The 25,503-nt window shown below is 40.4% G+C and overlaps 1 protein-coding gene across 1 annotated transcript in view; it reads right to left on the bottom strand.

The window, feature by feature from the left end:
* The window catches only part of SEPTIN7 (septin 7), a gene marked incomplete at its 5' end in the record, with an annotated part of 111,079 nt that extends 92,098 nt beyond the window's left edge, over positions 1-18,981 (bottom strand). Inside the window, one exon of the mRNA XM_082632808.1 lies at positions 18,901-18,981. Within this exon, the coding sequence (XP_082488934.1) occupies positions 18,901-18,981 (81 nt within the window). The remainder of the gene's footprint in view (positions 1-18,900) is intronic.
* Positions 18,982-25,503: the final 6,522 nt, after the last annotated feature.

Here is a 25,503-nt window from a genome sequence, read left to right as displayed (position 1 = left end):
AGAAATACAAAGCATGATAAGAGACTACTACAAGAAACTCTATGCCAATAAAATGGACAACCTGAAAGAAGCGGACAAATTCTTAGAAAGGTATAACCTTCCAGAGTGAACCAGGAAGAAATAGAAAATATGAACAGACCAATCACAAGTAACGTAATTAAAACTCTGATTAGGGCTTCCCTGGTGGCACAGTGGTTGAGAGTCCACCTGCCGATGAAGGGGACACGGGTTCGTGTCCCGGTCTGGGAAGGTCCCACATGCCACGGAGCAGCTGGGCCCGTGAGCCATGGCCACTGGGCCTGCGCGTCCAGAGCCTGTGCTCCACAACGGGAGAGGCCACAGCACTAGGAGGCCCGCATACCGCAAAAACAAACAAACAAACAAACAAACAAAACTGTGATTAAAAATCTTCCAACAAACAAAAGTCCAGGACCAGATGGCTTCACAGGTTAATTCTATCAAACATTTAGAGAAGAGCTAACACCCATCCTTCTCAAACTCTTTCAAAAAATTGCACAGGAAGGAACATTCCTAAACTCATTCTATGAGGCCACCATCACCCTGATACCAAACCAGACAAAAATACTACAAAAAAAGAAAATTACAGACCAACATCACTGATGAATATAGATGCAAAAATCCTCAACACAATGCTAGCAAACAGAATCCAGCAACACATTAAAAGGATCATACTCCAGATCAAGGGGGATTTATCCCAGGGATGCAAGGATTCTTCAAAATATGCAAATCAATGTGATACACCATTAAAAAACTGAAGAAGAAAAACCATACGATCATCTCAATAGATGCAGAAAAAGCTTTTGACAAAATTCAACACCCATTTATGGTAAATACTCTCCAGAAAGTGGGCATAGAGGAACCTATGTCAACATAATAAAGGCCATATACGACAAACCCACACATTCTCAATAGTGAAAAACTGAAAGCATTTTCTCTAAGATCAGGAACGAGACAAGGATGTCCACTGTCGCCACTATTATTCAACATAGTTTTGGAAGTCCTAGCCACGGCAACCAGAAAAGTAAAAGACATAAAAGGAATACAAATTGGAAAAGAAGAAGTTAAACTATCCCTGTTTGTAGATGACATGGTGCTATACATAGAGAATCTTAAAGATGCCATCAGAAAACTACTAGAGCTGATCAATGAATTTAGTAAAGTTGCAGGATACAAAATTAATGCACAGAAATCTCTTGCATTCCTATACACTAATGATGAAAAATCTGAAAGAGAAATTAAGAAACACTCCCATTTACCATTGCAACAAAAAGAATAAAATACCTAGGAATAAACCTACCTAGGGAGACAAAAGACCTGTATGTAGAAAACTATAAGACACTAATGAAAGAAATTAAAGATGATACAAACAGATGGAGAGATATACCATGTTCTTGGATTGGAAGAATCAATATTGTGAAAATGACTATACTACCCAAAGCAATCTACAGATTCAGTGCAATCCCTATCAAATTACCAATGGCACTTTTTACAGAACTAGAACAAAACAACCTTAAAATTTGTATGGAGACACAAAAGACTCTGAATAGCCAAAGCAGTCTTGAGGGGAAAAAACTGAGCTGGAGGAATCAGACTCCCTGACTTCAGACTATACTACAAGGCTATAGTAATCAACAAAATATGGTACTGGCACAAAAACAGAAATATAGATCAATGGAACAGGATAGAAAACTCAGAGATAAACCCACGCACCTATGGTCAACTAATCTATGACAAAGAGGGAAGGATATACAATGGAGAAAAGACAGCCTCTTCTATAAGTGGTCCTGGGAAAACTGGACAGCTACATGTAAAAGAATGAAATTAGAACACTCCCTAACACCATACACAAATATAAATTCAAAATGGGCTAGAGACCTAAATGTAAGACCGGATACTGTAAAACTCTTAAAGGAAAATATAGGAAGAACACTGACATAAATCACAGCAAGATCTTTTTTGATCCACCTGCTAGACTAATGGAAATAAAAACAAAAATAAACAAATGGGACCTAATGAAACTTAAAAGCTTTTACAAAGCCAAGGAAACTACAAACAAGATGAAAAGACAACCCTCAGAATGGGAGAAAATACTTGCAAATGAGTCAATGGACAAAGGATTAATCTCCAAAATATATAAACAGCTCATGCAGCTCAATATTAAAAAAACAAACAACCCAATCAAAAATTGGGCACAAGACCTAAACAGACATTTGTCCAAAGAAGACATACAGATGGCCAAGAAGCACATGAAAAGCTGCTCAACATCACTAACTATTAAGGAAATGCAAACCAAAACTACAATGAGGTATCATCTCATACCAGTTAGAATGGGCATCAACAGAAAATCTACAAACAACATATGCTGGACAGGGTGTGGAGAAAAGGGAACACTCTTGCACTGTTGGTGGGAATGTAAATTGATACAGCCACTATGGAGAACAGTATGGAGGTTCCTTAAAAAACTAAAAATAGAATTACCCTATGACCCAGCAATCCCACTACTGGGCATATACCCAGAGAAAACCATAATTCAAAAAGACACATGCACCCCAATGTTCATTGCTGCACTATTTACAATAGCCAGGTCACAGAAGCAACCTAAATGCCCGTCGAACGACGAATGGATAAAGAAGATGTGGTACATATATACAATGGAATATTACTCAGCCATAAAAAGAACGAAATTGGATCATTTGCAGAGACATGGATCAAGAGACTGTCATACCGAGTGAAGTAAGTCTGAAAGAGAAAAACAAATATCGTATATTAACGCATATATGTGGAACCCAGAAAAATGGTACAGATGAACCAGTCCGCAGGGCAGAAATACAGACACAGATGTAGAGAACAAACGTATGGACATCAAGGGGGGAAAGTGGCAGGTGGGGGGGGTGATGAATTGGGAGATTGGGATTGACATATATACACTAATATGTATAAAATGGATAACTAATAAGAACCTGCTGTATAAAAAATAAATAAAATTCAAAAATTTAAAAATAGGAAGAAAAAAATTAAGTGACAGCTATTCAAAGATGAATGTACTATCTCAGGGGCAGTGAGTTTCTAACAGACTAAATCAGCACTGTTTGTTAGAAATATAACACAAGTCATACACGTAATTTAAAAATTTCTAGAGGCCACATTTAAAAAAGCAGAAATAAACAAGTAGGGCTTCCCTGGTGGCACACTGGTTAGGAATCCACCTGCCAATGCAGGGGACACGGGTTTGAGCCCTGGGCTGGGAAGATCCCACATGCCGCAGAGCAACTAAGCCCGCGTGCCACAACTACTGAGCCTGTGCTCTAGAGGCTGCGAGCCACAACTACCGAAGCCCACAGGCCTAGAGCCAGTGCTCCACAACAAGAGAAGCCACCGCAATGAGAAGCCTGTACACCTCAATGAAGAGTAGCCCCCGCTTGCCACAACTAGAAAAAGCCCGCACGCAGCAGCAAAGACCCAACACAGCCAAATAAACACATAAATAAATAAATTTATTTTTTAAAAAAAGAAAAGAAATATCAAGAACATACTCAAAATTTTTAAAGGATTACCTTTAGTCCGTTTTAATCAGTCACTACTGTATCTTGTGCACTGATAACATATATGCATTCTGTATACAACACAGCAGTTTTGTCAAAGAATTCAAATTATTTCCAGTATATACCTCTCAAAGTAGCTTCTTAAAGACATAAAAGTCATTTCTTGTCAGAATATTGAATCCCATGACTCACAAAATGTTTGACTGATATTCATCTTAGCATTACTTGCCTAATAAAAAGAAATGTAGGTAGGCAGAAAAAGTATTCATTATTACCTGTTTTTTAAAAATTTTTCTATAGCCTACATTACAACACCATACAGGAAAACAGAAATTCAATTCCTGTTACGGACTGAACTGTGTAACCCAAAAATTCTTATGATGAAGCCCTAACCCCCAATGTAACTATATTTGGGAGATAGGGCCTTTAAGAGGTAATTTAGGTTAAAGAAGGTCATAAGAGTGGGGTGCATCATATGGGACTGGTATCTTACAAGAGGAAGAGACACTAGAGATATCTCTTTCTCCCTCCATGAGTGCACAAAGGCCATGTAAGGACACAGTGAGAAGGTGGCCATATGCAATCCAGGAAGACCCTTCACCAGAAACCAAACCTGCTGGCAGCTTGATCCTGGACTTTCCTGTGAGAAAACAAATGTCTGTTGTTTAAGCCAGAGGTCCCCAACCCCCAGGCCGTGGACCAGTAGTGGTCAGCAGCCTGTTAGGAACCGGGCTGCACAGCAGGAGGTGAGCAGCCAGCGAGCAAAGCTTCATCTGCCCTCCCCATCACTCGCATTACCACCTGAACCATCCCCAACTCCTCCCCCACCACCATCGGTCCATAGAAAAATTGTACTCCACGAAACCGGTCCCTGGTGCCAAAATGGTTGGGGACCACTGGTTTAAACCACCTCATCTGTGGTATTCTATTATGGCAGCCCTAGCAGACTAATAAAGTTCCTAAGAAAATACTTGTAAAAAATTGCATTGCAAAGTAAATTATTGTTGAAATTATTAATAGACTGTGATAAATGTTTCTGTATGTTTATAAATTTACTCTACAACAAAAGATTTGAAAAGCCTGCCTTGTTGAGCTACTGAAGCAACCAAAGTAATCTGATACCTCAAGACAGCAAATTCTACTTTTTTCCATAACCAAGGTCTTTAACATATTTCATTATAAAAACAACATTCTACTCAAGATCAGTACTATATATAGTAAAGCTAAAGATCAGTGGAAGGCTCAAAAAAGCATGCCACCCATCACAATACTGCAACACTACCCCAACAATATTTGTAATATTAAGCATAAATAACTGATAATACATTTTTAAACATTGGCAATGCTGTTATTTACTAAGAGAGTAGTCTTAAAGGAGTTCAGGGCAAGGAGAGGATCAAAGACTCAGTTGGGTAAAGTTTCCCGAATGAGTAGTTTTGAGCTGGGCCTTCATTATTGGATGAATGCGACTTCAAGATAGGTAATAACAGCATAAGCAAAGCAAGAATACAAAACATAATTTGATCTGAATGGAAGGAAAAGCTAAGCAGAGACCCTAAAATGACTTCCTAAGTTTTTAATGAAAAAACATATTAGAGAATCATAGCGGCAGTACAGTAGTCCCCCTTTATCTCAAGTTTTGCTTTCCGAGGTTTCCGTTACCAGCTGTCAACTGCAGTCCAAAAATATTAAATGGAAAATTCCAGAAATAAGTAATTCTTCAGTTTTAAATTGTGTGCAGTTCTGAGTACTATGATGAAATCTCACACCTTCCGGTGCTTTCCTGCTCCATCCAGCCCATGACGTGATTCATCCTTTTGTCCAGTGTATCCTGCCTGTTAGTTACTTAGTAGCCTTCTCTGTTAAGCAGATCGCCTGTTGTGGTATTGCCGTGCTTGTGTTCAAGGAACCCTTACTTCATAATTTTACTTAATAATGGCCCCAAAGCACGAGAGCTGCGATGCTGGCAATTCAGATATGCCAAAGAGAAGATGTAAAGTACTTCCTTTAAGTGAAAAGGTGAACGTCTTGATTTAATAAGGAAAAAAAAAACTGTATGCTGAGGTTGCTAAGATCTATAGTAAGAAGGAATCTTCTATCCGTGAAATACAGAAGGAAAAAGAAATTTGTGCTAGTTTGCCGATGCACCTCAAACTGCAAAGTTACAGCCACAGTGTATAATAAATGCTTAGTTACGATGGAAGAGGCATTAAATTTGTGGGTGGCAGGCATCAACATAAAGTGTGTTCCAACTGAGGGCAACATGTTGCGCCACAAAGCATAGAGCCTATATGAAAACTTAGCAAGCAAGGGATCCCCTAAAACGACTGACACCAAGCCATTTACTACATATATGAGATGGTTACACAGATTCAAGAATAGATTTGGACTGAAAAATATAAAAATTACTGGAGAGGCTGAGTCTGCCAATGAAGAAGCCACTGTCACATTTCTGGCAGAGTTGATGAAGTTGATTAAGAGAAACACCACAGTTTTATAACTTCTATTACAGTATATTGTTACAAGTGTTCTCCTTTATTATTAGCTATTGTTGACCATCTCTTACTATGCCTAACTTACAAATTAAACTTTATCATAGGTATGTTTGTATAGGAAACAACAGTATATATAGGTTTTGGTACTATCTGTGGTTTCAAGCATCCACTGCGGATCTTGGAACGTATCCACAGATAAGGGGGGACCACTGTATAAATATATAGTTAGAAATCTGAATTCTAGCACCGGCTGTAACTTAAAGCTATGCTCTGTGTGGATAAGCTACATAACCTTTCTGAGCCTTAGACTGGGATAACATTTATGAGGTTATTACAAAATATATAAGAAATACTTGAAATATTTGGTACTTCAGATACAATAAGCACAACAAACGACAGCTGTGGGACTTACCTGGTGGCGCAGTGGTTAGGAATCCACCGGCCAAAGCAGGGGGCATGGGTTCAATCCCTGGTCCAGGAGGATCCCACATGCCGCAGAGCAACTAAGCTCATGCACCACAACTACTGAGTCTGCCCTCTAAAGCCCATGAGCCACAACTACTGAGCCCACATGCCACAACTACTGAAGCCCACGCGCCTAGAGCCTGTGCTCCAGAACAAGAGAAGCCACTGCAATGAGAAGCCTGTACACTGCAACAAAGAGTAGCCCCCACTCGCTGCAACTAGAGAAAGCCCGTGCGCAGCAACAAAGACCCAACGCAGCCAAAAATTAAATAATTAAAATGTTATTTCCCCCCTTAAAAAGAAAAAAAAAGACAGTTGTTACAGTGGTTGTGCAATACACAACAGCTATTATTAAGGCCTCTGGGCTTTTATCTTGCAGTTAAATGATTTCCAAACCTGGCTATAATCAGAAGCATCTGGGAAGCTTGATAAAAACAAATACCTGGGCCCTAGCCTAGAAGCAGGGAATTAGAATGTTGCTGGTAGGGCCCAGGAAATAAGGTTTTGGTTTTGTTTGTTTGTTTTGTTTTGTTTTTTTAACAAAAACCTTAGAAGCCTGTACTATAACTGAAAGATATTTAAAGATCTACAATAGGCCAATTATTTTATGAAAGTAGTGTTTTAGTATAATAATCTTACAAAGATTCATTAAATGAAGTGAGAGAGCCTGAAAGCAGTTAAGACCAATGAGGAAACTACTCATTAGGAAAGAAAGTCTTGTTCACCTTAGTTAGATTCTAATTTGTTAAATGGAATCCACTAGTGAATAAGAACACTATCCTGGGACTTCCCTGGTGGCACAGTGGTTAAGAATCCACCTATCAGGCTTCCCTGGTGGCGCAGTGGTTGAGAGTCCGCCTGCCAATGCAGGGGACACGGGTTCGTGCCCCGGTCCGGGAAGATCCCACATGCCGCAGAGCAACTAAGCCTGTGCGCCATAACTACTGAGCCTGCGTTCTAGAGCCCGCAATCCCAAGCGCCTTAGGGCCTTATGCCGCAACTACTGAGCCCCCGTGCTGCAACTACTTAAGTCCACACGCCTACAGCCCGTGCTCCACAACAAGCCACCGCGATGAGAAGCCCGTGCACCACAACGAAGAGTAGCCCTCGCTTGCCACAATTAAAGAAAGCCCATGTGCAGCAACCAAGACCCAACACAGCCATAAATAAATAAACAAACAAAAAACAAACAACACCCATCCTTCAATTAAAAAGCAACGGCATCTCCCAGCCCTATCCAGAAACCTTCAACACAGTTTTAAATAAAAGATGTCTCCATCAAGCATACAACTTCTCCCTTTTCCCTTGCTCCTGGCTAGTACTAATGTTGATGGTGCATTTATCTCATAATAACACACTGTATATGCACGTTTTTGGTATTACTTCTGCACTTGCTCCATGTTCACCAAATATTTAACTTTCAAAAAGATAGGGGCGGGCCTCCCTGGTGGCGCAGTGGTTGAGAGTCCGCCTGCCGATGCAGGGGATACGGGTTCGTGCCCCGGTCTGGGAGGATCCCATATGCCGCGGAGCGGCTGGGCCCGTGAGCCATGGCCGCTGGGCCTGCGCATCCGGAGCCTGTGCTCCGCAACGGGAGAGGCCACAACAGTGAGAGGCCCGCATACCGCAAAAAAAAAAAAAAAAAGAAAAAAAGATAGGGGCTACAACTTTTCAGCAAGTCTACAATTATTCTAAAATTTCAAAAAATTAAAAAAAAAGGAACTACATATAATTAACTTTTTAACAGCACAGCACCATGGTCAAACACAAACAAGTATTTTTGGTTTGCCAGATAAGTTATTCTAGTTATCTTTTAGGCTCACAGTTGAATTAATCACCTGGTTAAGTAACTCCTACTTTTCTGTATTAGATCAATTTTGATATTCTAATACAAAACACAAGACAGGACTGACTATAGTTCTATCTAAGATCACTAATTTAATCCTTTCAGGCCAAGTTCTCATGTCTACTCAATTTGCCCTTCTCAGTAATCAGAAAACAGACTACAAGCTGTACTCAGAGCACCTGTGGTTTTGCAAATTATACAATGAATATATATTTTGGTTTTCATGGTTGTTTTCTATTTGCACATTATTTTATACATCCATAAAACAGGAATCATTCCTACTTAACTTCCTTTTCACTCAGCATGTCAGAATATATTGTACAGAATATAGTTGGGAATTAGAAATGGAAATCTAACCCAATACTTAACAGATAGCAGAACTTCAGTAAAGAAATGAACCAAGGACTTCCCTGGTGGTGCAGTGGTTAGGAATCCTCCTGCCAATGCAGGGGACACGGGTTTGAGCCCTGGTCCAGGAAAATCCCACATGCTGTGGAGCAACTAAGCCCGTGTGCCACAACTACTGAGCCTGTGCTCTAGAGCCCGTGAGCCACAACCACTGAGCCTATGTGCCACAACTACTGAAGCCCCCGCACCTACAGCCCATGCTCCACAACAAAGAGAAGCTACCACAATGAGAAGCCCGCACACCGCAACGAAGAGTAGCCCCCACTTACCGCAACTAGAGAAAGCCCATGCGCAGCAACAAAGACCCAACACAGCCAAAAATTAATTAATTAATTAATTTTTAAAAAAGAAATGAACCAGGAAATAAAGACTGAGCAGCTAAAACACAAAGATTTGTAACAGCAAACTGGATAGCTACAAACTTCAAGGACAGAAGACATCCATGAGAGCAGAAAAATGTGAAAAACTATGTATAATTTAAAAATAAAAACGACTCTCATACTGCATTATTTAATAGACCCCTATTATAAGTCACAACACAAAACCAAATATTCCTGATAGTGCCTTTAACAAGTTCAGTATATTCTAATGAAAGTAGGGAAGCTAACTGGATTATACATAACAAAAATCCCTCTCCAGTAATATAAGAAATATAAATTAAAAACAAATTTAAGATACTAAACTAACAAATGACCTGGGAAAATAACTGGGGAAAGCAGAAGAGGTTTAAAGATACTTCTTTTTTTTTTTTTTAATAAATTAATTTAATTAATTTATTTATTTTTGGCTGCGTTGAGTCTTCGTTGCTGCACACGGGCTTTCTCTAGTTGCAGCGAGTGGGGGTTACTCTCCATTGTGATGCGCGGGCTTCTCATGGTGGTGGCTTCTCTTGTTGCAGAGCACAGGCTCTAGGCACACGGTCTTCAGCAGTTGTAGCACTCAGGCTCAGTAGTTGTGGCTCACAGGCTCTAGGGTGCAGGCTCAGTAGTGTGGCGTGTGGGCCTAGTTGCTCCGCGGCATGTGGGATCTTCCCAGACCAGGGCTCGAACCCATGTCTCCTGCACTGGCAGGTGGATTCTTAACCACTGTGCCACCAGGAAAGCCCCAAAGATACTTCCTAAAATACTATTTATAGGGGCTTCCCTGGTGGCACAGTGGTTAAGAATCAGTCGGCCAATGCAGGGGACACAGGTTCGATCCCTGGTCCGGGAAGATCCCACATGCCGCAGAGCCACTAAGCCTGTGTGCCACAACTACTGAGCCTGCGCGCTAGAGCCCCTGGGACACAACTACTGAAGCCCACACACCTAGAGCCCGTGCGCCACAACGAGAAGCCACCGCAATGAGAAGCCTGTGCACCACAACAAAGAGTAGCCCCCACTCACCGCAACTAGAGAAAGCCCGTGCACACAACAGAGACGCAACACAGCCAAAAATAAATAAAATAAAATAAATTTAAAATAAATAAATAAAATAAAATACTCTTTATAATTCTAAAATACTGAAACTACTAAATGTCTCAAAATAATAAAATGGCTAGATAATTAGGATATCAACATTGGAACACCATATACATACTTAAAATAACCTATAGATGAATACACCAAAAAATATTATTGAATATTAAGTGAATAATACCTTGCTTTTGTATAAAATTTAAGAGTTTACAGAGTACTTTTACATATATACCTCATAATATATAATTCACGTCAGAGGTTATCAACCCTGGCTATTCATCAGAATTACCTAAAATACTTAAAATGCATATTTCTGAGCCCCACCGCATACCTAGTGAATTAATGAGCCTCCAAGTGTATTAAGCACTGGAAGTGTTTCCAATGCCTAACCAGTGTTAAGAACCACTAACCACAAATATACCACTAATTACAATCATTAAAAAAATGTAATTAAGAAAACACAAGGGCTTCCCTGGTGGCGCAGTGGTTGAGAGTCCGCCTGCCGATGCAGGGGACACGGGTTCGTGCCCCGATCCCGGAAGATCCCACATGCCGCGGAGCGGCTGGGCCCGCGAGCCATGGCCGCGGAGCCTGTGTGTCCGGAGCCTGTGCTCCGCAACGGGAGAGGCCACGGCAGTGAGAGGCCCGCGTACAGCAAAAAAAAAAAAAAAAAAGAAAAAAAAAAAAAGAAAACACAAATCAAACTTCAGTGATTGAAATAATTTAATGGCTTTTTTTCCCACCTGGTTTATCTGTTTAAGTTAATCGTAAAAGGAACTATGTATATCTATTAAACTTTTTAAAATTAAAAATGGTTTAAAATGTTGATGCTTGAAGGTATACTAGTTACTGAAAAAATCTTCCTTGTACAGACCCCAGAATGCTACATGTAACAAATGAGGGGGTACCCTAGTTATTTTAATAGTATAAACAGAAAGCACCAAGATAAAATTGCTATGAAGATTTGCCTCCTCTTATACAAATAATTATCTCACTCAAAATATTTCTAGTATTCTCTAAAACTGATTGACAATATATACCAAAATCTTCCTCAAGAAAGAAAGAACTCTGATTAGTATGAATGGACAATTGTATAAGGATACAAAACGTCACTCATATAAAGAAACATTAGCAAGAAAGTCTGAAACAGCTGCTGCTTTGTAATGTACCAGTAAAAAATTTTTAATAACTAAACACTTTAGTACTACTCAAGAAATCGGCGGGACTTCCCTGGTGGTTAAGAATCCGCCTGCCAATGCAGGGGACACAGGTTCAATGCCTGGTCCGGGAAGATTCCACACGCTGCAGAACAACTAAGCCCGTGTGCCACAACTACTGAGCCTGCATTCTGGAGCCTGAGAGCCACAACTACTGAAGCCCACGCGCCTGGAGCCCGTGCTCTGCAACGAGAGAAGCCACTGCAATGAGAAGCCCACACAACGCAACAAAGAGTAGCCCCCACTCACCGCAACTAGAGACAGCCTGCATGCAGCAACGAAGACCCAACACAGCCAAAATAAATAAATAAATAAATAAATTTATTTTTTAAAAAAAGAAAGAAATTGGTCACCTCAGTCTGTCTAACTCTTTATACGTGTGAAGAACACATAACTTTCACACAAATCACTTTATTTCAATTTCCTTTAACTCTATTCACCAAACCAAAAAATACCAAGTCTTAAAAAAACAGTTCCAGCAAATTTACTGACCAAACTAGAGTACAGCTTTTGTTCAATACCGCAGATTCAATTACTAAACATAAAAATTCAAAGCACAAATGAATAAATTTACAAAAACCTTAAAATGCTTATTTTCCATCCTAGATGTCTCTCCTAGTATTGAGACTCTACCAGACATGTTCACTTACCTGTCCTGCAGTCCTCTTGATTTCATGTTTTAAATTACCTCTTTCAAGAAATGATAACTACTCACCACCCATTCACTCAAACCAGAAAGCTCAGATACTATGGATTCACTATTCACTACCTACATCTCCTCACGTACTACTTAACCTCACAACCATCCCCTACACTTCATGCCTTTTGCCACTGCCCTAATTCTGTCCTTTAGCTTTTAGTCCTAGGGCTGCTAAGTTAACCACCCTCCATTGGATAGCCCCACCTTGGTACTTTATCTATCCCTACTGGAATTATCACAATGCTCATAGTTACCACTCTTCTTTTAAAATCCTTCAATAAAGATTTTTTTAAATCCTCAGCACAGCACACCAGATCTATACTTATGTCTCTAGCCTCATACCGTACACTACCATGATTTCTCAGCCTAGAATAAGTATCCTTCCTCTTCCTCTGCCTAATCATTCTTAGCCATCTTTGAAGATTCACTTTTTTCTAGTTTGGAAAAGGTATCCCACTCTGTACTTCCACTGTACGTTCTACATACCTTTAAATCATACCACAAATGATTTACTATGTAAATGTCAGGTTGGGAATACAGAAGTGAACAAAATACAGTCCTTTACTTTAAGAAACTTACAATGGAGGCTGAAAAGTAATTGCCATTTAGTTTGATAACTTTTTTTAAGCTAACATCTGAGTGTTTGTTATATGCCGGGCTAAGAACTTGACATGTATTTTCTCATTTAATTCTCCCATAACTTTATGATCCCCACTTTACAGAGAAGGAAAGAGAAAAGCTGTTATTTGTCCAAGGTTCAGTTAAGCTTTAAAGATGTGAATCCAGGTCTGAGTCCAGAACCTAAGCTCTCAATTACAATGACTTCTGTTTCTAAAGTCACAGCATTTTACTCAGTTTCCCCAGTATCCAGCATACAGCAGGCACAAGATATATATTTGTTAAATAAATGAACTTGAGTCTTGAAATCCCAGCTGGTAATGACTTAACATCAATACTACCACTTTAACTGATAATGTCTTGTGTCAACGAGTTCAAAAGCTCTGAGATGCTAACACATGTGAAATGATCAATGTCCCAGGTTACTCATCACGTCAAGGTTTATAATAGCAAAGTATTGGAAATAAATGTCTATCAAAAGGGGACATGTTAAATAAATTATAGCCTATCCATATTATGGACCTATGCAGCTATATAATAAGAATGCTCTTCATGTACTGATATGAAATAATCTAAGATACACTAAGTAGAAAAAATTAAAAGATGAGAGAGAAATGTGTATCTGATGCTATCATGGGTGGGGGCAGGAGGGATATATGGTTGTTGTTTGTATGTACAAAAATCACTCTTCACATTTCAAATCTTTCACAATGAAGAAGTTAGGGGGAGAAAACTTTAAAAAGCCACCCAGAAAAACCAATCTAATTGAGTCAACTGTAGATGGATTATATCTCAATAAAGCTGTTTAAAAAAAAAAAACTAATCTATAGATACTAGAAATTAGATCAGTAGATACCTGGAGCACTAGGAGGATAACTGTACAGGGACACAAGGAACTCTGGAGTGACATAAATGTTCCGTGTCTTGTTTGAAATAAAAGCTACAAGGTGTATATATTTGTCAAAATTCATTGAACACTTAAAATCTATGCATTTTACCATGTTTGCTGACCTTATGTAATTATCTGTCATCATTCTGCCAGAACATAATCACAGTATCTGAAGATTAAAGAAAACATGATTAAAAAAAAAAAAACCTGGGGCTTCCCTGGTGGCGCAGTGGTTGGGAGTCTGCCTGCCGATGCAGGGGACACGGGTTCGTGCCCCGGTCCGGGAGGATCCCACATGCCGCGGAGCGGCTGTGCCCGTGAGCCATGGCCGCTGGCCCTGCGCGTCCGGAGCCTGTGCTCCGCAACGGGAAAAAAAAAAACAAAAAAAAACCTGTGCATTTTATTGTATGAAAGCTATACCTCAATAAAGTTACTTAATAATTTGGAAAACATTTAGAAATGCAGACTACTGGGCCCCTCTCAGTGGCTATGAATCACTGGGTCTGTGGTGAGAACCAGTTAATCTGCATTTCTAACAAGAGGTCCTGGATGACCCCCATGCATGAGGTTCATCAGTTATATTTTGGAAAATACTGACCTACCATAATGTTGTATATCCAGTAATTACCGATCATGTTTTGCAAAAATTCATGAATTAAATGATAAATTTACACAAACACACAAGCTACCTAGGTGATTCTGATTCCCAAGTTTGAGAAATACTAAGTTTTAAGTGGTAGGTGTTCTAGGAGGAAGAATTATAGACTAGATGGTTAAGAAAGACTTCTTTTCTTCTCCATCTTTTCTTCTCCATCTGCTACAATCCTTCAATGGTTCTCCATCACCTAGTGTAATGGTTCTCAATCTGGCCACCCCAGGTAACATTTGGCAATGTCTGCAGACATTTTTTTCAGTGTCACCACTGGGGAGGGGGAGTGCTACTGGCATCCAGTGCTACTGGCATCCAGGGATGCTGATAAACATTGTACAATGCACAAGACAGCCCCTCAAAGAATTCTAAAACTCCAAACTGCACTAGTGCCCAGTTTGAGAAACTGTGACCTGAGCCTCACCTCAAATGAAGCTACCAAAAGTACCTGGCTGTGGCCCCAGAGGTAAACAAAACAACAGAATTAACATATTACATCTTCAGGCAAGTCAATTTTTACTTCCAGATTGGTGGGGAAGAAGGAGTGGGGATCATCTTTATATTGTATATAAGTCAAACAAATATAGATAAAATGCAAATGTCACATGATTACCTAAAATAAATGTCACATGAATACCTAAGATAAACTTCAAAATAATGTAAGCAGGATCAGGCTTTACTCCCCAACCTTAGGGGATCTTTATGTACCCTTCTCAGTCTTCAAGTAATTCTGAAGTTAAAAAACATTTGCTTAAAATAAAGTACATAAACTTCAGCATGACAGGCAAGACCTCATCTTTAAGCTACTCCCACTAAGACTTTTAGGGCTATTTGTTACTGCAGCATGGTCTAACCCAGTGCTATTCAAAGTGTGGTCTGTGCACCAGGGAGCCAGTCTGATTGTTTACTGGTTTACACCAGAGAAGTACAAAAATAGAGAGGATAGAAATGGAAATTTTTATACCAGAATAATTTTATGTCTATTGGATCTTTAAAAATCGGGGCTTTTATTTTTGCCTTTTTAATTACATCTTCATTACTAAAAAATTTGCAGTAATTTCTATTTTACAATTGTGTCAGTCAACAGTGAATTGGAAATTTAAAAAAAGAAGAAAAAAGGTCTTTCATCAGTTTGAGAAGCATTAACCTAACCTATCCTGACTGATACATCTAGTAAGTGGCAAAACCAGGATTTGACCTCATGTCTGTCTGACACCAAAGTACTTTTTCTTAGTCATTACACTATATTTCTGTTATTATTAACACTTTGAATTCAAACCCCTATGTGTAATCCCTACTTCTGCAGAGCTAGACTGCACAAGGTATGAATCACAAGGACCTTTTGTGTGTTTCACCTAAGGCCTTCAACACTGAACTCAAACCAAGCTGCCTTCTTGGCCCCTTTTCCCCAGGCTCTTGCTCAAAATTTGGTTCTCTTGATCTTCAATGATGCAAAAGGACAAGACAAAAAATTTTTTTTTCTCCTCGAGATCAAGAGCAGAGACATAATATTTAATGACATATTTAATGACATAATACTATCAACCCTGCTTTTATATGACTTTGGGAGATGACCTCTACTCAAGGAGAAGTAGGCCCCAGATTCTCTAACCACACTAGCTACATATAGAATAAATTAATCAAAAATAAGAAAAAGCCACATAGACTTAACAGCATTTAGTCTTCCCTCCTCACACTAAGACCTCCAACCTCTACCATTAAGTTTAAAGACGTTCGACCTGACCCATCCATACTGCACATCCCCCAAGTGTTTTTACAAACTTTTTTGATCACAATTCTTAATTTCAAAGAAATGTTATATCCCAGCTCAATACACAATACTTATAAAACAAAATTTATCCCCCCCCAAATTTTTACCAAGTGAAATGTACTGCTATTTTTTAATTTCTTTCCTACTTTTTAAAAACTATTGGAAGAAATCCACAAAATTGATTTCAAGACCCACTAATTGGTCTCAGCCTGCAGTTTGCAAGACACTGCTGTAGAGACCAACAGTCTACATTTAACAGTATGCTCTCATCTGGCAAGCCTAACCCATAATCACGCTACCTTAAAATTCTACTCCTCAAAAACACATTTTTTTCTACATCAGTTTCATTGTACAATAAACCTTATGTCATTTACAGTCCAAAGCAAACTTTGTACAGAAAAATACAAAAGTTAGTTTTGTCTCAAAATTTAGTAAAATGCGTAAATGTTAAAGTTAAAATAAAAATGTTCAACCTCTAATCAAAAACTGAAGACAGCTTAATAGCTCAAAATGTGAAAAATGTTCTGTTGGTAATTTAATTAGATAACAATGCTCTATTGGCAAATCCCAGAATAAAGTCTATAGTGAATATGCATACCATCAATTTACAAGTCTGAAACCAACTTGCTCTACCACTACCTTCACTCCAACTGGTCTACGCATCTGACCACTCCCCATTATTGAGAACTGGAAATCTAACTCCTTCTCGTGTGTGTGTGTGTGTGTGTGTGTGTGTGTGTGTGTGTGTGTGTGTGTGTGTGTGTGTGTGTGTGTGTGTGTGTGTGTGTGTGTTGTCATTTTAAATTCTCTACAATTGCTCTAAAGTCTGCCAGGGGTCCTACCTTGTCTCACACCAGCTCAGAAGTCCTGTCATGTACTTATTTAAGATTATTTCTATGGGAAAATACATAAATCCAAAGAATCAATTTCATAACAAACTTCTGAAACATAATCTATAGGTAACTGATATGTATTCGATACATAATTTACCTTTCATGTAGTAATGTATCGAATACCTTATCTCCAAATCAAAACCAGAAACCAAACATTTCTTGATTTCCATAATTATAATATTCTTTCTGTAAATTAAAATCTACTTGATATAAACACAAAATAAATTTCTCAGTTATGAACTTCAATTCTGTGAGCCTCAGAGTGCATGTGATATTTTTAATAACTGTATTGAGAAGACCTGGCTCCATCATGTTGTCCCAACACAGAAGGACACAACGTTACCATACAAACCATCTATGTCGCTTCCAGTTACTTCATAGCTCCAGTCAACCCAATCTCCTCTAGCCCCACCCACTGAACAGCTGGGTGGGATGAAAGATTGTTTCCTGACCGCCCCCCAACGCCGTGCTCCTTCCCCTGCTATTTGCAGGAATAAGGGATCCAAGCAGCATTTAACTAGCTTCTTAATTGTTTGTATCCTGCTAAGGCACTATCCTTTAGTCTATCAGGATTTCATAAAGTTCATCCATACCTGTTCACTTAATGCCTAAAGTTTCCTCAACTTGCTTATAAACTTGGGGGGTGGGGGGCTGACCATACTCATCACCTGCATGTACATAAATACGTAAAACGAGTAAAATGCTTTTGAATCTAGATTATCTGCTCATTTAGATTATCAAGGGCACCAAGGAAGATATCCTTCCATTTCATCAAAATAACAACGCGAAAAGAAATCGTAAAGTTGAACTATAACAATATAAGTCACAAGAATAAATTATCTCGGTATCTAAGCAAACACCTGACCTTACAAGTTCTTTCCCTGCACTATAAAAACCCAGATTTGAAAAGTGTACTCTCAAAATGTAACTTAGCAACTGGAAATGTGTTAGAAAAATCTCAATTGCTTACTTCCTACTAAACACACAGTATGAAATGGAACTTGGGAGTGGAAAATGTGAATGAAATGGCCTTGTTCTTTTTCCAATACGTGGAGGAGGAAAGGAAATGAAAGGGCTTCTTAAGAGAATAAATGAGAATACCAAACTATTTTCAAAAATTAATTTCCTTAAACATCACCAGTCCGTATCTCCAACTCCCTCCCTTTTCCAGAGACCCTTCCCACCCCTTCCGCTCCTCGGGAGGGCGCCCTTCCTCAATGTTCTCTTTTCCCTTTTTCTTAAAAATTAAGCCCAAACCAGGCTCCTTATCCTCCTTGCTCAAGCCTTGCCCGCCATCCACCGGCCTTCGGGGCCGCGCCTGGGGAAAGGAAGCCCCAGAGGCGGGAAGGGGGAGCCAGGAGGCGACACACTCGCTGGAGCCGCTGCAGCCGCCGCCTCCACCGCAGCTTCAGCCTGGTGCATCCTTCTTCCTCCCTCCCCGCCGCCGCCCTCCCGGGGCCGGCCCACACAGCAGCCTCACCCGGGCGCGCACACACATCCCCACCCTCCTCGCCAGGCCCACTCCCCACGAGAGGAGCTCCACCGCGGGTTCTGCGGCCGCCGACGAGAGGAAGCAGGGCCGTGGAGCCGGCTGGCCCGGCGAAGGCGACCCCGCTCGGGTTGCTCGGGCCGCGGCGGCGGAGGCCGCGGCTCAGGTCTCGCGGCTCACGTCTCCCGGCTCCCCAGGCCCGCCCGCCGCGGCACAGGAAATGCCGCCGCCTCGGCTCTCCTCACATTCAATTCAAACTGTCACTGCCGCCGCCTCCCCTCCCCCCGGGCCCGCCGCCGCCGCCGCGCCCCGGGCCCGCCGTCGCCCCCACACCACCTCCCTTCGCCGCAGCCCCCCGCCTCGCCTCAGGGCGTTCCCCACGCCAGGTCAGGGGGCCGCAGAGCCCCTCCGCGTCCCGAGCCGCCGACCCGAGTTGGGACGGCCCAGAGCTGAGACTCACCCATGGTGCTGCTGTTGACGATCCTCTCCTCAGCAGCAGCGGATCTCGCACTGACCGACATCCCCTCCCCCCTCCGCGACCAGCCCGGGCGCAGCGCAGCCCGCGGATTCTCCAAAGCCGCCTACGCCGATTCCGCGGCGTAGCCGCCCGGCGTCGCTGCTTCGCTTACGCAGGCGACAACAGGCGGACTCCTCCACTGGCTCTCGCCCGACTCCTGCTCCCTCCTCCGCCCCTCCACCCCTCCGCCCCTCCGCCCCTCAGCCCCTCTGCCCCCTCAGTCGAGGCTTCCGGGCCGAGCGGAGGCTGGCTTCGATCTCGCGAGATTACTTCATCGCTGCCCCGCCGACTTGCTCGTTTTTCGAGCATGACTTCATTGGCGTCAGCGTTCCTTTGCTCCTCGGGTTTAGCTGCCATGGTAAAATTGGCGGCATTTGGCACCTCCGGGGTCATGGATAGTCAGGCCTCTGTGCGTGTTTCTTGAGCACTCCCTCTAAGGTTAACGCCTTACGTTTGTGGGTGAAAACCCTGGGGACGCTGAGAGGGAGTGGCCGGTGGGGTGCGAGGGTGTGGTTTTGCCCGAATCAAAGATGGCCACCGTCGGTGCAGCCCCGCGCAATTTCACGTCAGGTTTTGGAGCTGGGGGAGCCTCCGGGTTGCCCTCTGCGCCTCCTTACGAAATTGGCGTAAGGCGAAGTGGCCAGACTTGGGGGGTTACGCTCTGGGCAGGGGCCGCGTCCACGCTTCCACTCCTAGCTACTGACCTGGCGGCATTGTGAGTTAAGTGGAGAGACACTTTGAGGCAGGTGTCTGTGCCCCCACCGTCCCCGTTTCCTCAGCTTCTTTGACTTTAGGAGTGAAAAGTGAGATTAGGCCCTGGTTGCCCCGACATTGCCCTCGCGCTGTCACTTTCCGGTGGCCTGGCACAGCCAGCAGGTCGGCTGCTGCAGCTTCCACTGCGGATTCTCCACGGTAACACTCGTATTGGCTCAGCCTGTTGGTGCCCGGTTCGGTCCTCCTGGCGCTCACACTCTAGTTGAGAAACTGAATGGACACACGTGAAACTATTGAGTATCAGTTAAAGAGTAATTAAGGGTTAAAATGTGTGGTCTCGTACTATTAATTAGCAGTGAATGTCGCTTGGCCGTTGGAGCCGTCCCCAAATATTTTCTAGTGAAAGTAGCCTCGTATTGCTCAGAACAACCCGTGATCTTTTGTACCTTTCAGAAAAACTAATCGCTGTCTTCGTTTGTATAGTTCATACACACGTATTATCTTTCCTGTTAAACTGCATGTTATGGAATATATACATACGTAGTTATGAGCCCGCACAAGAATGTTCATAGCAGCATTGCTTATATTAGTGAAACAATTTAAATGTCCACTTACGGGAGAATGGATGAACAAGTTACATTATTAGACAAATTGACGTACACAGAATGCTACAAGATGGAAATTAATGAACTAAAACTATTAGTAATATTAATTTAGAGTTCATTAACATAAATTGAGAAAAAAGCAATTTACAGAAAGATGTATATGGTATACCATAAATAAAGTTTAAAAACAAGAAACTGTGAGATCAAACTGTGAAAATCATGTAAGGAAATGATAGATACCAAATTCAGAGTAGCAGTTAGTGCCAGAGAGGAGAAGGGAATGTAACCGGGTTCACCTCATAGAATGTTTTATTTTCTACCAAAAATAATTTGCAGAAAATGTGACAAAACATTAAAGGTAGGTGGAGGATACATGAGTGTTAAATTGTAATTATTGTCTGCACTCCTCTGTATACTTGAAAAGTTTCCAAGTAAATTTTTAATGGAAATTTTATCTAAGGAAACAGTTTATTTTGTGTCTTGATACTGTTTCTGAAGTCTCCATTGTTACTAAATTGCTCATAAAGTGTGTTACAATTTGTCTGCTCAACCAATCATTGTGTTAAATTTCTGAAACCTCACAGGAGCCCTTTACTTGGAAAATTTTGTTAAATTTCTTCTTTGAAGAAGGCAGTGCAGCAGAGAATTTAAATGTGTGGCCTCTGGAGTCAAACTGCGTGGATTCACATCCCACCTCTACCATTTTACCAAATACCCAAGGACAACTTTCTTAACCTTTCTGTGATCCAGTTTCCTCATCTATAAATGGGAATAATACTTATCTAATGGAGTTTTTGTGAGAGTTAGATGTGCCCAGTCCATAGTATATGCTTAATAAATGTTACCTATGTACAGATTATTTTAAAATATAAAATTATTCTGAATACTATTATTGTTTAATAAAATCTAATAGTTTATAAAAAAGAAAATCTCTGCCTCCCATCTCTGTTGATATGTTTCTTTGAGGGGGATCTCTTAATGGATGTGAGAGAGGTGAATTTTGTTATTTTGCTCTCTGAAAATGGATAAATTCTTAATATAAATAATAAGTTCTTTGCCTGAGGTTTGTTCATATTGTCCTACAAATTCCATCCCACACAATAATAGCTTCACCACTTTCCACTGAAAATTAAATGGAGGGTTACAAGCAGTGAGATGATGACATCTTATGGCACTTCGTCCCTGAGGAGTTCTAATAGTCAATGATATTATATATAATGTGTGTGTGTTTGTGTGCATGCACCTGTGTATTATAAATTATACTAGGGGGGATGGAGAGAGAGAGAGAGAATTATTGTATTAGTTTTGTGATCTCTACTGCACTGTCTACAGTATTATATTTGTAAATAAAATATAGTCTAGACCTTAACCTTCTGATTCAGAAACAGCTTTTTAAAAACAAAAAACTGACCTGAAATTCTGGATAGACTATGTGGATTGTTTTCACTACATATTTATAATGTCCAATCTTCAATGGGCCTTCAACTTTGCCAAGCAATGCTTGTTTCCCTAGTTAGCTCTCTTCCACAACAGCCGCTTCAGATTTTCTCCATTTTCAAACCAACTCCATCATTTATTCTCAGCAGAAATTAGAATGCATCAGAGAGGAACTCCAACACCTTCCTGCCTCCACATTCATAAGCCTACCTGTATCTACACCCACCTTTCAGACATCACAATGGATCAGGTGTGTCCCCCCACACACCTGAGGCACAGATTTCTACATGTTCTCTGTATTCCATCTCTCTGGCCTACTCTTTGGATTCTGTCTCTTCCTACCTTCCCAGGAACTTCACTCAATGGATTATTTATTTACTCAATAAATTTCTGGGTTCTGTCTCTATCATTCCACTGAAATTCTCAACAAGGATCACTAACAACCTTTTCGTTCAACCTAGTGGACACTTCTAAAAAAAATTTTACTTGAACATTTGATACTAGTGACCTGCTGTATTTACATCCCTTGATTTGTGAAACCACACTTTCCTAGCCTTCCTCCTACATCTCAGGCTTCTTTACCTTCTAGAACCTTTATCTTCTGCCTGTCACTTAAGTGTCCATGTACCTCAGAGATGTATCCTAGTCAGTTTATTCCTATATCACTTTTTATACTCTCCTTTAGTGATCTCATTCAGTTCCATGGCTCAGTGGCCATATATAGGCTGATAACTCCTAAGTATAAATTTCTAGTCCAGTTCTCTCTCCTTTCTATAAATCTACATACCTGACTGCCCTCAAAATGTATGTCTTGATGTTCTCAAAACAGTGTATCCCAAATTAAACTCATTTTCATTATATGTGCTTTTATGTTCCCAGTCTCTAAGTGGTATCATCATCAACCCAACTGACTAAGCCAGAAATGTGGGTGTTAATACTCGGCCCCTCCCTCTCTCTCACCTCCTACAGCCATGAGAAAGTCCTGGCAGTTTTTCTTTCTCATATATCTCTTAATTTCTGCATTTCTCTCCATCTGCATTACTACTATTCCAGCTAGGCCAATATTATCTCCTGCCTCAACTCTCTGCAATAGTCTTTCTGCCTGTCACCCTGTTCTACTCCAACTCATTCTTCACATTGTACCTAGAGTGAACTTTCTAAACTTTATGTCAGTCCCCTATATAAAGTCTTCAAATTATCCCTCAGGAAACTTACATGATACATTTTCTTATTAATGGTCAAGCTGCCATGCCTTGCTCTCTCTCTAAACTCTAGCAAGTCTTGCTTCTCCCTATGTCTGGGACACTTCACTCTCCTTTTATACTTGCATTCCTTACCTGGCTTTCTCCTTTAAGTCTCATGATGTTCTCTAAAATCCTTCCTTGATGTCCCAAGATTGGGCAAGGTACCCTCTTACACCCCACAGGATCTTGTATTTACTCCAGTGGTGGCAGTGATAGCACAGTTTTGTAAATATTTGTCTCTTCCATTGGAATCTAAGCTCCTTAAGGCCAGGGACTTCTGTCTTGTTCATTTGTGTGTCCCCAACACCTAGCACAAGGTATGGTATTCATTACTTCATTCAGCAACTATTTCTTGAGTCACAACTGGATCCTAGACACTAGCTCAGTGGTTAATGTGTGGAATGGGGAACTCTTGAGGGAGGTAGGTCTCTGAGATGTGAGGGAATCCATGAGGTCAAAATTATTTTAATTATAATACTAAGACTTTGTCTTTTTTTTTTTTTTTTGCGGTACGCGGGCCTCTCACTGTTGCGGCCTCTCCCGTTGCGGAGCACAGGCTCCGGACGCGCAGGCTCAGCGGCCATGGCTCACGGGCCTAGCTGCTCCACGGCATGTGGGATCTTCCTGGACCGGGGCACGAACCCGTGTCCCCTGCATCGGCAGGCGGACTCTCAACCACTGCACCACCAGGGAAGCCCTGTCTTTTTTTTTTTTTTTTTTTAAACCTTTTTCATTTTCAGTCTCTCATGAGTGTAACAGTGGAGTTTTCCAGAGACTACATGAAGTGTATTAACTGCAGCAGAATGAATGTGAGAACACAAATAATCCAGTTGTCTAATATTAAGCCAGATATTAAAGGGATTTGCAAAAATGTAAAACAATGGCATGGCACTCTTCAAACTATTTTGTTGTTGTTGTTTTGGAAGATATGGCTATTTTTCATACAAGTGTGTTATTTATGTTAACATTTAGTGGATTTATTGTTTTTTAATGAATAAATCAATTTTAAACTTATCAGTTTTAATTTCTAACACAGTAATATCAATAAATACATTCCACATAAACAAAAAGTCTTTGGGATCCTCAATAATTTGTAGGAATGTAAAGAGATCCAGAGCCCAAAAGTTTGAGAATTGCCGCACTAGCACATATTATGTGTGTTCAATGTTGATGTGTTAAATAATGAATGAATGTCAGTTTGCCAAAACCCTGGCACACAGCTGCTGAATGTTTCTTAAAGCTTCTCCCCAAATGCCCGGAATTAATATCTGAATAGGGAAAAAACACCCAGGCTTATTATCTGAATATGCATAAGTGAAAGTATTTTTTAGGTGAATGTACTTTGTAAACTATTAAGTGTTATACGAATGCAATTGTTTTGGTAACTGTCTATGATAAATATGCTACGTTCTAGCTTTGGTAATAGAGCAGGACTACCTATCATACATAATCTGATAGTTGACTTGATGATAAGAATTTTTATAGCCAGCCATTTCACATCAATCAAATTTAATTGATATAACAATGTTGTGGAATAGATATTACCCTTATTTTTTAAACGAGGAAACCAATGTTCAGAGAAGTGAAGTGATTTACTCAAGGTCTCAGAATTTGTTAAGAGCCTGAGACAAAGTTCAAATATCTCACTTTTCAAATACACAAGACATCAGATGGAGAGATTTGTTCCTCTGTTTTCCTGAATCCTATTCTCATTTGCTAGACATTTGGTCTGGAGAAAGGGTAAGATGGGTTTTCGTTTGTTTGTTTGTTTTTTACAATTTTCAGGTACTTCTTCCTTTAATGCAAGAAGAAAGACATGTGAATGGTATTAGGTCTATCCGAAGGTTTTCCTTAAGCACCAACTGAGAAAATGACAATATAAGTGAGATGGCACTTCTTATAGAACAAGTTTGTCCTGTTTACTACATTGCCAAAACTTAGCATAGTCAGGCTGGGTGGTGGGAGTGGAGCTTGAAATTTCAGATGTGTATTTTATGAAGTGGGTTAGGCAATTTGTAATATTTCTTTGTTTACCGTAATGTCCAAATATCCAAAAAGCCCTTGAGTACTTTTCTTTTCTCCTTTGAAGAACAGTAGAAGAGCATTAAGAAATGATATGTAAAATAAAGTCATTGACTAAGTAAAACTTTTTTTCTTGTGAAAAAGACATAACATTCACAAAAGCTGAAGCTAATTTAGTTTCATATTATTAATGAATATGGGAGTATACTTTGTTCAAGTCAGATTTTGAATATGAAACCTCATAATTCAAGATATTCCCCAAAAGAAATATTCTACCACCCACAAAATCTGTTTTAAGTGTAATGAAATACAAACACAGGGAATCAAGGTAAGTATGGTTTAAATACTTTTGTATTTAAAATTTAAATATTTGAAAACTAATAGTGCATTCTAGTGTTAAATTCACGATCAAATAGCATAGTTATCAGAGAAAAGTTCTGCTGAGATAAAAGAATTTAACTAAAATAATTAACAGTGTTATGTTTTACAAATGAAAGGGAATAG

This window comes from Mesoplodon mirus (assembly GCF_964341445.2).
Source record: "Mesoplodon mirus genome assembly, chromosome: 9".
Taxonomy (NCBI): Eukaryota; Metazoa; Chordata; class Mammalia; order Artiodactyla; family Ziphiidae; genus Mesoplodon; species Mesoplodon mirus.
This window is presented reverse-complemented; position numbering and strand designations above follow the sequence as displayed.